The sequence below is a fragment of the Pseudorca crassidens genome, chromosome 10, assembly GCF_039906515.1.
Source record: "Pseudorca crassidens isolate mPseCra1 chromosome 10, mPseCra1.hap1, whole genome shotgun sequence".
Lineage (NCBI taxonomy): Eukaryota > Metazoa > Chordata > Mammalia > Artiodactyla > Delphinidae > Pseudorca > Pseudorca crassidens.
The window spans coordinates 14,142,985-14,159,944 of NC_090305.1; the positions used below are offsets into that span (position 1 = coordinate 14,142,985).

The 16,960-nt window shown below is 41.5% G+C and overlaps 1 protein-coding gene across 4 annotated transcripts in view; it reads left to right on the forward strand.

Annotated features, from left to right (window-relative positions):
• RNF144B (ring finger protein 144B) overlaps positions 1 to 16,960 on the forward strand; it is a 176,673-nt gene that overhangs the window by 116,148 nt on the left and 43,565 nt on the right. For all 4 annotated transcript variants that reach the window (XM_067752093.1, XM_067752094.1, XM_067752095.1 and 1 more), the window contains one exon: positions 16,780 to 16,884. In XM_067752093.1, the coding sequence (XP_067608194.1) occupies positions 16,780 to 16,884 (105 nt within the window). The remainder of the gene's footprint in view (positions 1 to 16,779; positions 16,885 to 16,960) is intronic.

The following is a 16,960-nucleotide window of genomic DNA, read 5'->3' on the forward strand; positions in this document are numbered from 1 at the left end:
CAGTACACTTAGTGTATATTTAGATGTTGAAACTGAAGTCAGGGTTCAAGCCCAGACTTCCTAATTCAAAGATGAGTGTTCTTTCACCCCCTCATGCATCGTGCTTGTGGAGTTACTGGCGTTCCCTAGCGGTCGTCAGTCTTCCAATTGTTTCCAAGTGCTTCCTGTGTGCTGAGGGTAATTAATGAATGAGGGACTCTAAAGCAAAGAGATCTTTATTGCAACTGGAAAAAAATATTTTATAGCTGTAAAAGTTTCCTGGGTATGGTATGAAATGCAGATCATTTTAATATGGAATGGTGTCTAGTTTTTGAATAATTCTGTGCTTTATGGGGTCAGTAACCTTCAGATGGAACAAAAGTAGTGTTTTCAAGTTATAAAGATTCCAGTATTTTCTCCTGCTTTTGTTCTAATGGCAGAAATCATGGTGAGGTTGGGGGAAGTAAGCAAAGGCTGTGTCTCCACTAGACCTTGGTTTAAATCTCAATTCCTGTATTTCCCAGTCATGGGAACTGAGGGTAAGTTACCAAACTGCTTTGTGTGAGGTGGGAATAATTCCGTCTCAGAGTTACTATGAAGATTAAACGAGATAATTTTAAGACGCATACCAAAGCTATCATAGGAGCTCGACAAATATTCTTATTGCCATCATCTCCTCCTTTCTCCTGCCTCTCATGTAATGAGTATTTTAGTTCTAGGCCAGTGGTCCTCAAACCAGCAGCATCAGGAGCAACTGTGAACCTGTTAGAATTATACATTCTTGAGCCCCACCCTAGACTTACTGAATTAGAAACTCTGGGGATGGGGTCCTGTGATCTGTGTTTCAGTTCCTCCTCCAGGGGTTTCCGATGCACTGGTCCAGAGTATTTGCAGAGCACTCTGAGTGAAGTACATATGAGTTGCTCACTATCATGTGTTTTTTGTTTTTTGTTTTTTTTTTTTTACTATCATGTGTTTTGAAGAACCTAGGGGCAGGACAGGAATAAAGATGCAGACGTAGAGAATGGACTTGAGGACACGGGGAGGGGGAAGGGTAAGCTGGGACAAAGTGAGAGAGTGGCATGGACATATATACACTACCAAATGTAAAATAGATAGCCAGTGGGAAGCAGCCGCATAGCACAGGGAGATCAGCTCGGTGCTTTGTGACCACCTAGAGTGGTGGGATAGGGAGTGTGGGAGGGAGATGCAAGAGGGAGGAGATATGGGGATATATGTATACGTATAGCTGATTCACTTTCTTATAAAGCTGAAACGAACACACCATTGTAAAGCAATTATACTCCAGTAAAGATGTTAAAAAAAATCCTTTAAAAAAAAAACAAAGGGCTTCCCTGGTGGCGCAGTGGTTGAGAATCTGTCTGCTAATGCAGGGGACATGGGTTTGAGCCCTGGTCTGGGAAGATCCCACATGCCGTGGAGCAACTAGGCCCGTGAGCCACAGCTACTGAGCCTACGCATCTGGAGCCTGTGCTCCGCAACAAGAGAGGCCACCACAGTGAGAGGCCCACGCACCGCGGTGAAGAGTGGCCCCCGCTTGCCACAACTAGAGAAAGCCGTTGCCCAGAAACGAAGACCCAACACAGCCAAAAATAAATAAATAAATTAAAGTACCCTTAATTTAAAAAACAAAACAAAACACAAAAAGAATTTTTTTAAAACAAATTTATTTATTTATTTATTTTTGGCTGCATTGTGTCTTTAGTTGTGGCACACGGGCTTAGTTGCTCTGCGGCATGTGGGATCTTCCTGGCCCAGGGCTTGGACTCTTGTCCCCTGCTTTGGCAGGTGGATTCTTAAACACTGCACCACCAGGGACGCCCAAAACAAAAGAATTTTAACAATGAATATCTATATTCCCACCACCTCATAGATTCTAACATTAACTTTTTACTGTTCTTGCTTCGTCACACATCTGTTGTCCATCCCTTTAATTTATCCTTCTGTCCTTTGTATTGTGTAGTTTTGTTTTGTTTTGTTTTTTGGCCACACTGTGCAGTATGAGGGATCTTAGTTCCCTGACCAGGGATCGAACCTGTGCCCCGCGCAGTGGAAGCGCAGAGTCCTAACCACTGGACCGCCAGGGAATTTCCTGTATGATATAGTTTTAATACTCACTGTGAATTCTCTTGTAGAATGTAAGTACTGCATTCTTCAGTTGTTTGCTTAGATTGGTTGAATGGTTGTATTTTACACAGATAACTTGCTTAGTCTTACGTCATGGCTAAAGGAGTTTCTTGACCCTTTATTATTTTGGGATTTGTTCCTTTCTGTGTTGCTGAGACCTTGTGTGCATTCCGAGAGAGTCAGAAGGGCTGCTTGAGAGTTCAAATAGGGACTCTTTAGGGACACAGGAGGAGGAGGGAGAAAGTGATAAATGAGTTCAGTGGAATCTACCGACGTTTAATCTGGGATGTCCTTATTCTCACTGCCTGTCCTGGGCCTGTTGGCTGGGGCGCTGGGGCCAGCTGAGGGCTGGCAGTTCTGAGGTCTAATGTTTCTTTGGAGGAAATGGAAGGATGTAAACTTGGCAGGCAAGCCTTCTTGTTGTTGTTGATTTTTTCTCTTGGAACCATTGGTTGCTTTTCTGGGTGTACTGTGTCATAAGATAGCATCTGGCACAGAGGGATCCCTTTGGAACTAGTATTAGAATTGGGGCCTGCCTCTGTTAAGAAAGGCAGCACAGGTGAGACAAAAGGGAAAACCTCAGAATGGTCAACTGAAGAGTTATTGAATTACTCATGTTGGAAGCAGGTCTTAGCGCTCCTAGTGCCTGCTCCCTGCTCTGACTGAAATATTCTTCCAGGTTAGCAGATTTAATTGGCTTCGTTGTGAGGATTGACGGGACTGCAGCATTTCCAGTGGATTTATCTTCAGAGCTATTACTTTCCCCAAGTTTCTTAATTTAAATGTTTCATGATCACTTGAGATCAAGATAGAAGCTTTTGATCATTCCTGCTTGGTGGGAACTGGAGGTACTTTTAACTGGGGCCTAGATTTAATCTACCATATTGAATGACTGTTCTCAAACTTACGGGGTGGATCTGAGTACCCTCTTCCAGAAAAAGTAGCAGCACTATTTTAAGGTAAAGTGTTTCAAGATACTTTAAATTTTTATATATATTTTAAATTTACATATATAACTTCCCCTTTAGACTTCCTTTACTATTTCTTCTGGAACTAGTTGATGCATGTATTCTCTATGAAGATGAATTTTCTAAAATGGTATAAAGGCAGTGATGATGGACATATTTTCCTTCATTAGACTTGAGGGCATGGATGGTATTGAACCTAGTGGTTCTGACTTGGTTGCACGTTGGAATCACTTTGAGAGCTTAAAAATACTGATGCCAGTTCAGCAAGGTTTCAGAATACAAAAACCAATTGTATTTCTGTGCACTAGCAAAGTAATATGATAATGGCATTAAGACAACAATTCTATTTACAATAATATCAAAAGGAATAAAATACTTGGGAATAAATTTTAAAAAAGAAGTACAAAGCTTATACTCTGAAAACTACAAAACATTGTTGAAAGAAATTCAAGAAGACTAAATACCCCATTTCATGGATTAAAAGACTTAATATTATTAAAAATGACAGTATTCCCGAAAACGGATCTACAGATTCAACACGATTCCTATCAAAATCCCAACCATCTTCTTTGCAGACATTGACGAGCTGATCTTAAATTCATATGGAAATTTGATGGACCTTGAATAGCCAAAACAATTTTGAAAAAGAAGCACAAAGTTGGAGAACTCACTTCCTACTTTCAAACTTACTACAGTGCTATAGTAATCAAAACTGTGTGATACCATCAAAAAGACAGACAGATAGATGAATAGAATAGAATTGAGAGTTCAGAAGTAAATTCTCATGTTGTCAATTGATTTTCATCAAGGGTGCCAAGGCAATTCAAAGGGGACAGAATAGTTTTTCAACAAATGGTGCTTAGACAACTGGATATCCATTTGCAAAAGAATGAATTTGGACTGCTTCCTCCCACCAAACGTTAACTCAAAAATGGATTATACACCTAACTATAAGAGCTAAAGCCAAAAAAATCTTAGAAGAAAATATAGGAAATAGAAAAAATTTAATGACCTTGGGTTAGGCAAAGCATGAACAAAAGGAAAAAAATTATACTCTATCAAAACTAAATACCTTCATACTTCAGTGGATGCCATCAAGAAAGTAAAAAGATAGCCTACAGAATGGGAGAAAGTATTTGCAAATCATGTCTGATAAGGGGCATATGTAGAATAAATAATTCTTAAAACTCAATAGTAAAAACACAATTAAAAATGGGCAAAGGATCTGAGTAGACATTGCGCCATAGAAGGTGTGCAGATTATCAATAAGCACGTGAAAAAGTGCTCAAAATCATTAGCCATCAGAGAAATGCAAATCAAAACCACAGTGAGATACCACTTTACACACGTTAGGATAGCTAGAATAAAAAAGACAGTAACAAGTTCTGGTGAGGATCTGAAGAAAATTGGAACCCTCATTCTGCTGGTGGGAATGTAAAATGACGCAGTTGCTTTGGAAGATAGCCTAGCAGTTCTTCAAAAGACAAACATAGAGTTATCGTATACCACATCCACTCCTAAGTATAGACCCGAAAGAAATGAAAACATGTATATACTATTGAAAGAAGCCAGTCACAAAGGACCACATCTTGTATGATTCAGTTTATGTGAAATATCCAGACTAGGCAAATCCGTAGGGACAGAAAGTAGACTGGTCGTTGCCTAAACCTGGGGTGGGAGGATTTGGGGGGAAATGGGGAGTGACTACTAGTTGGCATGGGGTTTCTTTTGGGATTATGAAATGTTCTAAAGTCGATGTGTGATAGTTGTACAACTCTGCAATTATGTTAAAAGCCATTGAATAAAAGCAATAAAACATATATACATATATAAAATACACACATGTATATATATGTATAATATACACATGTACATATGTCAGTACATATACATTCATATATAACATACTGATGCCTGGTCCTTCCCTCTGAAATTTCTGAGTTGATCGGTCTGTGGTGTGGCCTGGGCATTGGACTTTTGGAAAGCTCCCCAGGTGATTCTATAAAGCACCCAATGTAGAGAGTCTTTGTTACTAGACCTTGTTCCTCAAGAGTGTATTCTGTGTGCCAGCAGCATCAGTAAGACCTGGGAGCTTATGAGGAGGGCAGAATCTCAGACCCCACCCCAGATCTACTGAATCAGAATCTGCATTTTTAATAGGATCCTTGAGTGATTCGAATGGACATTAACGTTTAAGAAGCATTTTCAGTAACGTATTTGAATAGTAAGGCTGGTGAGTGTTATCTTTGAAATTCACTACCTTCCTGTTGAAACACTGTTCTTCCTTTTACCCAGGGCTTCTCCTTAAGGCTACTCTTTGGGGTTAATGTACCCTGTTCCAGTGTGTGTGTATGTGGGGGCCTTCCCCACGTACTACCAACCAATTTTCAGATACCAGCAGAGTCTGGAGATGGTGTTACATTCCAAAGGTTAAGGGTTCAGTTGTGCAAGACTCCCCCCCACCCACCCACCCCTCCCGACAACACACACACCTGCCCAATTCAGACACCAGTCATAAGCCCAGGTTGTTACTTGGGCTTCTGACCACTGGCTCAGATGTAGATTCCTACGACTCCCTCCACAGACTTTGGACGCCAGTCTCAAGCCCAGGTTGTTAACTGTTCTGCTGACTGATTGGCTGTAAAGCAGAGGTTCCCACGATCTCCTCCTTGGATTTGATTAACTTGCTAGAGAAGCTCATAGACTCAGAGAAACATTTTACTTCCTAGATTACTGGCTTATTATAAAAGAATATAACTCAGGAATAGCCAGACGGAAGAGATACATAGGGCAAAGTATGGGAAAGGGCACGGAGCTTCCAAGCCCTACGGAGCTCACCACTCTCCCCAAATCTCCACGTATTTACCAACCAGGAAGCTTTCTGAACCCCATCATTTTGGGTTTTTATGGAGGCTTCATTACATAGGCACAACTGATTAAATCATTGACCATTGGTGATCAATTAAACTTCCAGCCCTTTTTCCCTTCCTGGAAGTTGAGGGTTGAGACTTGAAAGTTCTAATCCTTTAATCATAGCATTGGTTCCCCTGGCAACCAGCCCCCCATCCTTAGGTGACCTGGGGGCATTCCAAAAGTCATTTCATTAATCTCCAAAATATACAAACCGTTCATGAAGCTCAATATCAAACAAACAAACAACCCAATCAAAAAATGGGCGGAGGCTTCCCTGGTGGCGCAGTGGTTGAGAGTCCGCCTGCCGATGCAGGAGACACGGGTTCGTGCCCCGGTCCGGGAAGATCCCACATGCTGCGGAGTGTCTGGGCCCGTGAGCCATGGCCGCTGGGCCTGCGCGTCTGGAGCCTGTGCTCTGCAACGGGAGAGGCCACAACAGTGAGAGGCCTGTGTACCGCAAAAAAAAAAAAAAAAAAAAAAATGGGCGGAAGACCTAAATAGACATTTCTCCCAAGAAGACATACAAATGGCCAAGAAACACATGAAAATATGCTCAGCATCACTAATTATTAGAGAAACACAAATGAAAACTACAATGAGATATCATCTCACACTGGTCAGAATGGCCATCATCAAAAAAATCTACAAACGGGCTTCCCTGGTGGCACAGTGGTTGAGAGTCCGCCTGCCGATGCAGAGGACGTGGGTTCGTGTCCCGGTCCGGGAAGATCCCACATGCCGCGGAGCGGCTGGGCCCGTGAGCCATGGCCACTGAGCCTGCGCGTCTGGAGCCTGTGCTTGCGGGAGAGGCCACAGCAGCAAGAGGCCCGCGTACCGCAAAAAAAACCCACTAAAAACAAAAAAAACACTAAAAATAGAACTACCATATGACCCAGCAATCCCACTACTGGGCATATATCCAGAGAAAACCATAATTCAAGAAGACATATGCACCCCAATGTTCATTGTAGCACTATTTACAATAGCCAGGACATGGAAGTGAGCTAAATGTCCATCAACAGAGGAGTGGATAAAGAAGATGTGGTACATATATACAATGGAATATTACTCAGCCATAAAAGGGAATGAAATTGGGTCATTTGTAGAGACATGGATGGACCTAGAGACTGTCATACAGAGTGAAGTAAGTCAGAAAGAGAAAAATATCATATATTAATGCATATCAGTTAATATCTGAAAAAAATTTGTATAGTTGATCTTATTTACAAAGGAGAAAAAGAGACACAGACTTAGAGAACAAACCTATGGATACCGGACTTCCCTGGTGGCGCAGTGGTTAAGAATCCGCCTGCCAATGCAGGGGACACGGGTTTGAGCCCTGGTCGGGGAAGATCCCACATGCCGCAGGGCAACTAAGCCCATGCGCCCCAACTACTGAGCCTGCGCTCTAGAGACCGTGAGACACAACTACTGAGCCTGCATGCCACAACTACTGAAGCCCGCATGCCTAGAACCCGTGCTCCACAACAAGGGAAGCCACCGCAATGAGAAACCTGTGCACCACAACAAAGAGTAGCCCCCAGTCGCCCCAACTAGAGAAAGCCCGCACGCAGCGACAAAGACCCAACACAGCCAAAAATAAATGAATAAAATAAATAAATAATAAAAATAAATTTCTCTTAAAACAAACAAAATAACGTATGGATACCAAGGGGGAAGGTAGGGGGAATGAATTGAGAGATTGGGATTGGCATACATACACTGTTGATACTATGTATAAAATAGGTAACTAACAACCTACAGTATAGCGCAGGGAACTCTACTCAGTGCTCTGTGGTCACCTAAATGAGAAGGAAATCCAAAAAAGAGGGGATATATGTATACGTGTAGCTGATTCACTTTGCTGTACAGTATAAACTAACACAATATTGTAAAGCAACTATACTCCAATAAAAAAAAAGTCATTAACATAACAAAAGACACAATTTTTCTCTCTTACCACTTAGGAAATTCCAAGGGTTTTAGAAGCTCTGTGCTAGAAAAAGGATGAAGACCAAGTATGTTTTTCTTAATATAAATCACAATATCACAGCTGCCCTTCCCAATGGGGATCTCGTAGTTTCTAGTGTTTCTTGTCTATAGAAACATATTTGTCTTATATCCTTTTCTTCGGGGCTCTGTGCTCTGCAGAATGAATGAAGTGAGAGTGAGCCATCTGGGGGAAGAGCAAATTCAAATTCCTGGGAGAGGAAATTCAAATACCAAGAAAGGCCTTAGGACAGGAACAAGTTGGGCATGTTGGAGAAATAGAAGGCGCGTGTTCCCAGAATAAGGGAGGAATGCTGTAGGAATGAGGTTGGGGCAGTAGCTTGGAGTTGGAACGTTTAGGACCTTGTGAGGCGTGGTAGAGAGTTTGAGAGGCAATCTAAGTGAGGTGCACATTCATTGGAGGGTTTGGGGCAGGAAAATAATGTATGATTTTTATTTAAAAAATGTATAAAGAGCACTCTGGCTGCCCTATAGAGGAGAAGCCAAGAGACCCCTGAGAAAGCTCTTGCAGGGGTCTTTGAAAGAGTGATGGTGACTTGAATTGCAGTGGGTGTGGTAGGAAGTGGTTAGATTTGGGGCCTGTTTTGGTTGTGGAGTTTGAGGAAGAGAGGAATCAGGGATGGATGGTTTTTGCTTTGGCTCCGCAAGTAGGTAATTGGTTTCAGTTACTGAGATGGGAAGCCTGGGGATGTGGGGAAGCGTGTGTGTTGATATGATGGGGCAAGCGGATTCCGAAGCTCTGCTAAGTCAAGTCTGAGGCTGTGATTAGACAACCAGGTGAAGATGTGTAGTAGGCATTTATTGGATATAGGGGTAAGAGAGAAAGAGGTGTCAACCCAGAAACTCCTAGGTTTCTGGGTTGTACAACAGCGTGCATGGAAATGCCATTCCTAGAGATAGAAGGCATAGGACAAGGATGGGATTTGGGGGAGGGGATCATGAATTCAGCTTTGCATGTGAGTGTGAGGTCCCTATGAGCCATTCAGGGCCCAGTATGCTAAGTACCCAGTTTGATAAGCAGCTTTGGAGCACATGTGAAGAGACCTGGCCTGGAAGGGTAAATTTGGGATTCATTGATTTATTGGTTGAGATTCGGCCAGGAGAATGGAAATCACTCCTTGTCTTTCAAAACAGGAAGTTTCATTCAGGTGATTGGTTATAAAGGTGATGGAGGACCGAGAAGCCAAATAGGGCAGTGAAGCACCTAGATATTAGCAACAACAGGAAGCATCACTCCCCTGGAAGCTAGGGGACAAGAGGAAGAAAAGGTATTACTAGAATAGGAGTTAGGGTATCTGGTGAGAGCTAGAGCCATTGTGGGAGCTAGAGCCATGGGGAAGGGTCCTGTCCAGGAGGAGCAGGAGATGCAGCCACTGTCGGAGGTCAGTACAGAAAGCAAAGGGGTGGAGGTGGAAATGCCCAGCCTCCTTCCCTCCTCCCCCCCTCTAGTTTTTCTAGTAATGCCTCCCATTGGCCAAGTCTCCCTGGAACCCGGGAAGTACATTCTCTGCGTTACGGAGCAGAGCAGGAAGTGGGGAATGGACCTGAGAACAAATAGGCAGTGGACCAAATAAATAACTAGTTATATCTAGTTAGTGAGGTGACCAAAAAGAAAGCGTGAAAAGAAAAGAGTTTTGATCCCATCCTGAAATTCCAGCATTTAAAAATTGAGTAGAGGAAGTAAAAGAGATTGAGGAGGAATGGCCGGAGAGGAAGAATGAAACTCAGAGAAGTGTGGAATTCTGAAGGCAAGAGAGGAGAAAGTTCCAAGAAAGTAGGGGTGGGTTCATTGGGTCTTAGACCGCCGAGAGGTCAGGAAGAAAGAACGTGTGTATGGATGTAGTGACATGGAGGTGGCTGTTGACTTTAGCACCCACTTCAGTGAAACTGTAGGGGAAGAATGGGGATGGGGCTGGTGAAGGAGGTGAGGGCAGACAGCTCTTTCACACACTTGACTGAAGAGAGGAATGAAGAAGGTAGTGTACAGCCAGCAATAGGAGTAAGGGAGGGCTGTTTTTCTTTGCTGCTTTATGACTGTTTTTCTTTAAGTAGGATATTTTTAGGCATGTTTAACTGCTGGGGAAGAACCCAATACATGGGGAAATATTCAAGATATAGGAAAGAAACTAGATGATCAATAGGGTAAATTTCCTGAAAGTCAGCAGGGAATGGGAACTAGAAAACAGTGGAGTTGGCCCTGGAAGGTGGTATCGGCTCATATGTGTCCAAGGAGAAGAAAAGAGAGGAATGCCGCAGGTGGGGTGGGTTTCTGTTTCAGTGATTGGAACAGAAGGAGTTTTTGCCGCAAAGCTGGTAGGTGGTAGATTCATGCTTCCAGCTCCCACAGATGTCTGAGTGTCTACCATGTACCAGCTCCTGTGATGGGTGGTTCCAGAGGATATGAAGAGGAGTAAGACAGGATCCAGACCTTGAAGGTGTCTGGGCTACTGGAGAGATATGCAAGTTCACAGTCTCCTGCAATGTAGGATGATAATCGCTGCATGATTTCCATGTACAACATGCTTCAATTGTTAAAATCTAGTGTTACCTAAGGTGTTGATGGGAAAATTGGCAAGTAGGGAGGGAAATCCGAGTCTTCTGGAGAATTGGAGGAGAGGAGGCGGTTGTATGGTTTATAAGATTCTCTTTGGAGGGCTTGATATTCTAATACATCCTCAAGGGAAAGTGCTATACTACCAGCCCCACTGCCGTTGAGAATCACACTGTTCTCCTCCTTTTGATGGATTAGTAGGGATTTCTTTTGAAGGGGAAAATAACTTGAACCCCAATATTGAGATAGGCTAAAGTAAAAATAATTTTAAACTCACTTAAACTGATAAAACATAATACAAGGGATAAGCACCTTAAACTTCTATCTCAAACAACAAGAACATCAGAATAAATGCATAAGCTAAATATTAACTAAAATTATAGACCAATAAAATTCAAGTGAACATTGATGTGATGGGCGATGTTTAGTTTCCACTAAACGACTTTTAACAGTTAGGCTCTGAGTTTGGTGTGTTCCAGTGAACAAGTGGTAATTCAGTGATCTTGCCACTTTTTTGTGTTGGAATCACTAAAAATCTTGATTTGTACAGCTTTCACTTGGCCCAGATACTTCCATTGTTTTCTCATCAGCCTGTGACAATGAAAGCATTCCTGCTTGGCAAAACAGGACTGCCCCACCAGCACAAGTATGAGCGTTGACATTGAGTGGAAATGGGTCTTCTCTGCTTTTATTAATACCATTAAATAAACATAAAATGGGGGGAAAAAACCTAGCCATGGAGAACTTGGGAGCTCCCAAGAATGCATCTTTGCACCCAGTTTGAAAAGTACTGTGCTAGCTGGTCATCAAGGTGCTGTGAGAGCAGACAGTCTGGGCGTTGCATCAGACTGGGGTCCAAGGCAAGGAAGGCTTTCTCGAATAAGAGAAGCTTAAGGATGAGAAATGTAAAGCTAAGGTCTCTTTTTAACATTAGTTACGGTTTGTTGTTTGATTTGGGGCTTCTTTGCAGTCATCTGGTACCAGGTTTTCCTATCAGTCCTCTGATGTCCTGTGTAGTTGACAAAGGGGTATGAAGGTGATCCCCGTCACTAGGAATATCGTATTTGTGAAAAGTCAAGGTTTCTGAAAGGGGTTTTGTAAGAAAAAAGTTTTAGGATCATGCTGTACCAGGAAACAACTTACTGCTTAGCTATGGGTTGTTGATTTATTTGAATTCTTTTGAACCCATTATATGTTTCCAAGCCAGGATACTTTGGGTGTGTTAAAAGGCTTTTTGAATTGGAAGAGATACCATCTTGAGTTGTACTAATAATTTAGCTCAACGGCATCCAACAAAGAAGGCATTATTCTTGGATCGTGTACACACATCATAGTCTGAACTGGAGTAAACAGAATATTGGCTTCAATAAGAGATGTTATTTAGAACACACTTGAGACATTGTGATGTAATTGTGTACCGAGGCCGAGAAGTGTTAGTCTGAATTTTATTAAATATCCATTTTAGTGTACAGCATTGTACTAGGAATGATAAAAAGCAAAACAGACACTTACTCAAGGCCTGTCTAGATTTTGACCTCAAGTACTTCCCCCTCATCACCTTCTTTCCCACCCACGGCTGAGCTAGGGATGAGAAACCCTAAGTCTGTAGGTCACCAACTCAGCTTCAAGCCACGTGGGCTGCCAGTTTTTATTTGACCTCAGAACCCCAGCACCGGCACCTCGAAGTGTCCACGATCCTGGGGCTCAATTTAAACTTTCAGTTAATGGCACTCATTACCTCTCTTCTCCCAACAATGCCTGTTGTCCTCTTACCTCCCCTCCCCACCCTCTTGGGGTCACATCTCTTTTGGGGCTTTCATGTCTGCGTGCCTGCCTGAAGTTCAGAGACTTCTATTCCATCGTCTTCTTCTGTACATTTGCATTCCTCTTTCACTATTCAGAGTATTTTCATGTATTTATCCTCATGGAGGACCCTCCATTTCCCTGAGAGTAGGCTAGGCAGGTGGTATTGTCCCATCTTATAACTGTGAGTGCTGCAGCGAGAGAGGTTAATGACTTGCCCAAGATGCAGAGGAGACTTTTAGAGCTTGTACTTCAATCTTGATCATTAGAATCCAGTTCCATCAACTATTCATTATAATGCTTTTTCTTAAAGGAAAAAACCTTTAAGAAAGCTATAATGTAGTAACAGAATGAGCAGTTGTGTAGTAAATATATTGATGTGTGTGTGTGTGTGTGTGTGTATGTATAATTCTTGTGGTGGATACATAGGAGCTTTGTCTGAATGTTGTAGCCCTTTTTGCCTTGTCCACCTAATAGATGAGAATATCTAATGAAGAATGCCCTTTGGTCAACTGGAAAATAACATCCCTGAAAGGGGCCTAGAAGAAACCCCTTTCTGGGAAGACTCCACTGTACATAATTCATAGGCTCTCAGGGTTGGAAGAGACACGTCATCTGGTTCACCAGGTGTTTGATGGTTAAATCCTTGGTTAGATCCCATCTGAATTCTTGAGGGCTGTGGAATGATTTTGAGGAACAGTCATTATTATACATGACCCTTAATGACCTAAAGATGTTTCTATGTTCTATCAAACTAAATGGAATATTGGCGATTTAAAAGAAAAAGTTGTTTCATTATCTTTTGGGTCATCGGAGCAGGAATAAAGACGCAGAAAGGGGAAGCTGGGATGAAGTGAGAGACTAGCATTGACATATATACACTACCAAATGGATGGCTCGTGGGAAGCTGCTGCATAGCACAGGGAGATCAGCTCGCTGCTTTGTGATGACCTAGAGGGATGGGATAAGGAGGTTGGGAGGGAGGGGTTATGGGGATGTATGTATACATATAGCTGATTCCCTTTGTTGTACAGCAGAAATTAACACAACATTGTAAAGCATTTATACTCCAATAAAGATGTGAAAAAAAAAGATTTTTGAAAAGTTCAATTTTTGAAACATTTCCCTTAGAATTTGTTAGCTGTTATGAAAATTGCATAGTTAGACATTTGTTTAATCCTGTTGTTTAATGGAATGTGATTTTTTTTTTAATGTGACTAAATGACGGTAGTTTTCTTTTTTCTCTTTCTGTGTTTCTCTGTATTTACAAGCTAGGTGCCATTTCTCCCAGAATTGTTAACCATTGTATGTAGGTTTAATTTGTGTAACGTGCACAGGGGTTCACGTGCATGCTTATGGTTCTTTTGTGCTTTAGCCAGAGGTGCTAAAGAAGAGAGGGAGGGTTTGAGATTAAATTTTTGTGAAAGCTAATAGAAAACATATAATGAACCTAAGTTACTTGAAAATTCATAAGAGGCAGTAACTTGGGCTGGTTGTTTTCCCTCTTTGCCTTTGAATAGAAATGCATGCCCGTAGTGAGGGAGTGTCAAGTGCCTGTGCTGTAGCGTCACTTAGCAACATGCACTTACGAATCTCTATTTTGAAGCAGTGTTTCTCAGAATTTAAAAAAAAAAAAAAGTTATATACTTAGACACTGTCGTCAGTGTATACACCTCTAACTTCTGTCCTAAAAGCACAGGTCAGATAATATTGTGGTCAGGAGAGTCTTTGTGGGAAGCTTCAAAATTCACTGGGTTTATGTATCCTGGTTGCAGTGTATCTAAGAGCATTACATTAGCAAATAGAACATACATTATAAACTCTTGGGAAAACTTAGATTTCAGCTTTACAAGTTTGCAGTATAAGTTGAGATGAATTTTTTTGCCTATAAAGACTCACATAGTCTCTTTAGTTCCTATTTAACTCTAAACCTTTTCTATAGATGCAAATAAATAGTTTTACAGAGAGGATTGAATAGAGGTGTGTGTGATGTTCTCTTATAAATATCTGCTCTGTTTATGGAGCTTCTCTACCACAAGTGGTTTAACGAGTTTCCTGAAGGGAGTGGAGAAAGAATCTTAGAAGGCTAAAGGATTAACATTTCTCCACAAAGTTTTTAGAAGTCTGAGACCAGGTGAAATGCAGTAGAAATATGACTAAATATTCTGCATTTTGCACACTTCCGAAGGGCTTCCATGTACACAATTTTAGCTTTGTGTTTGTGCGTATGAGTGTTTAAAACCCTGTGAAGTAGCCATAACAGGTATTATTGTCCCCATTTTAAAAATTAAGGGAGGCAAGTCGGGGTCATGGTTTAGGTAATGGTCCCCTTGTCACCTGATAGAGTGGCACTGAGGCTAGAGCCCAGATATTGCGATTTGATGCTTATTATACTGTTCACTTTGTTTTTCTCAGATATCTTCCCTTTGAGCCTAGAGACCATACATTTTCACTCTTTCTACATCAGTTTCAAGTGGCAGGGGGAGAGACCAAGGCAGGAACGCTGGAATCTGTGTGGCAGTTGGAAGGCCGAGAGGTCCTCAGGAGCAGAGCTGGGTGGACAGGGCTTCACATCATTGACTCATTTATTTGTCCCTTAGTGTGACACTATTTTTCTTAGCCACTTTTGCAGTTCCTCTCGAGTTTTGCCTGTACACTGAAGTTCTTCCCCACATTTCCTTGCTACTGCTTTCTTGTCATTCTTCCTCGTACTGGAGACCTTGTCTGGCGTAGTAACTCCTAGAGCAAGTGATTGTTCACTCTTCTCTTGAGCAAAACAGTGAAAGTTAAAATATTATATCTATACTTGGTCAATTGTAGGGGAAGAGTGACTTAAGAGGACTCTCTTCTCAGATATTGATTATTCTCCAATTCATACTAAATCATCTTTTATTCCCCAATTCATACTAAATCTTAAGCATTTTCCCATGTCTTTAAACATCATTTGAAAATACTTTTCTCGATTCTTCAGCATTCTATTACATGACTTTAGTATAATTTATTGAGGCCTTTTTCGTTTTTGGATATTTAGGTTATTTTCTAGTTTTTTCTGTGATAAAAAACTGACTCCTTGGAAAAGGGAATTTTTAAGTATTTACCGAGTTAAAAATATGGTTTAAATGGTTTGCCTTAGTCATTAATTCATTACTACATTGTAACAGTAACTTCAATCAGATAAATGCAGGATTGTTTTTCTGAAATAATACAATTGTGATAGTTTTATTTTCAGACAGGGAAAATGCATAAAGATGGTCAATGGAAGGAAAAGATTTCACAATTATGTCATTAGGATTTATTTGCTAGTTAAGCTTTTATAAAAGGTGCGACAGCAGTATTTTTAATGTAGCAGGTTGATACATAAATGTATAGTGTTGTAAAAATCAGAACCAAATTATGACTAATCATTACTTTGTAAGAGTCATTAATTTATTGACGCTTATATATTTGGGGGGGTGTCTTCCTCAAACATTTGAGCTTGATTGTTTTTCATCATGCATATAGAAAAGAGCTCACCAATTATAAGCAAATTAGTAGAAATCGAGGAGCCAGCTTTTGAATTTCTTAAGAGTTTGATCTCCCGGAACTATGCCTTTTAATTCCCTGTGGGCCTGTGGGGATGGGTTGGAAGGGAGAAGGGAGAGGTCGGAGGTCTTCCTAATGCTCTCAGTTCCTTTTCAGTCTGACTCACTTCTCCACCCAGTGCCCAAGATCCACACGCAACAGGCATGAGTAGACCAAGTTTGTCTACGGTGTTCTACTTCTTCTCTCTGGATTTCTTATTTCCTATCCAATATTTTCTCTCCCCGGGTTCTCCTCACACTTCCTCATCATAGCATCTGCCAAGGCCTATAGTTCTGGGAAGGTCTCATTCTCCCAAATTGTCTTTGACGTTTCTTCTTCCAGGTGTATTTGCTATTGAGAGTATTCATAGGGGAGCCAGTGCCTTAATCTATTTTGATTCTGTTTGGCAAGCTCAGCACGAGGGTCACAGAGTTCTACTTCCCAGCAAATTTTGAGGGAGAGGACCACTGCGTAAAAATGGAACCGGGAAGTCATGTAAGTTAAAAAAAAAAAAGTACAAAGAAGGCTTTTGCCATTAGTGCAAAAGAACATTTCTCCTTTTCCCAATCTGTGGTAGATAAAATGTGTGAGCATACAGGCATTGACTTGTTGCCTTGGATGAACTCAGTATTCTTAGGACGAAGTCATACATAATTAATTACCTGTCTCTGCATTCTTTCCAGAGTGATGGCTCTTAGTATTATTCACACTCAAGATAACTTATGTTTCCTGAGTACAAGAGCCCCAGGTCTGCCAATTAAGGAAGAAGAGGCAGTGGCGGTTGTATAACCTTGGTGCTTCTGTAATGCGGTGGGTAATTATCTGTCTTTTTTTCTTAACTCCTAGTGTCTGAAACAGTACATGCAGCTGGCAATCCGAGAAGGATGTGGGTCTCCCATCACTTGCCCTGACATGGTGTGCCTAAACCACGGGACCCTACAGGAAGCTGAGGTATGGATGACTGCACTGATTTTTCCCTCTTTCCTGTTGACATGATTTCCTACGATCTTGACTCTTTATGTACTTC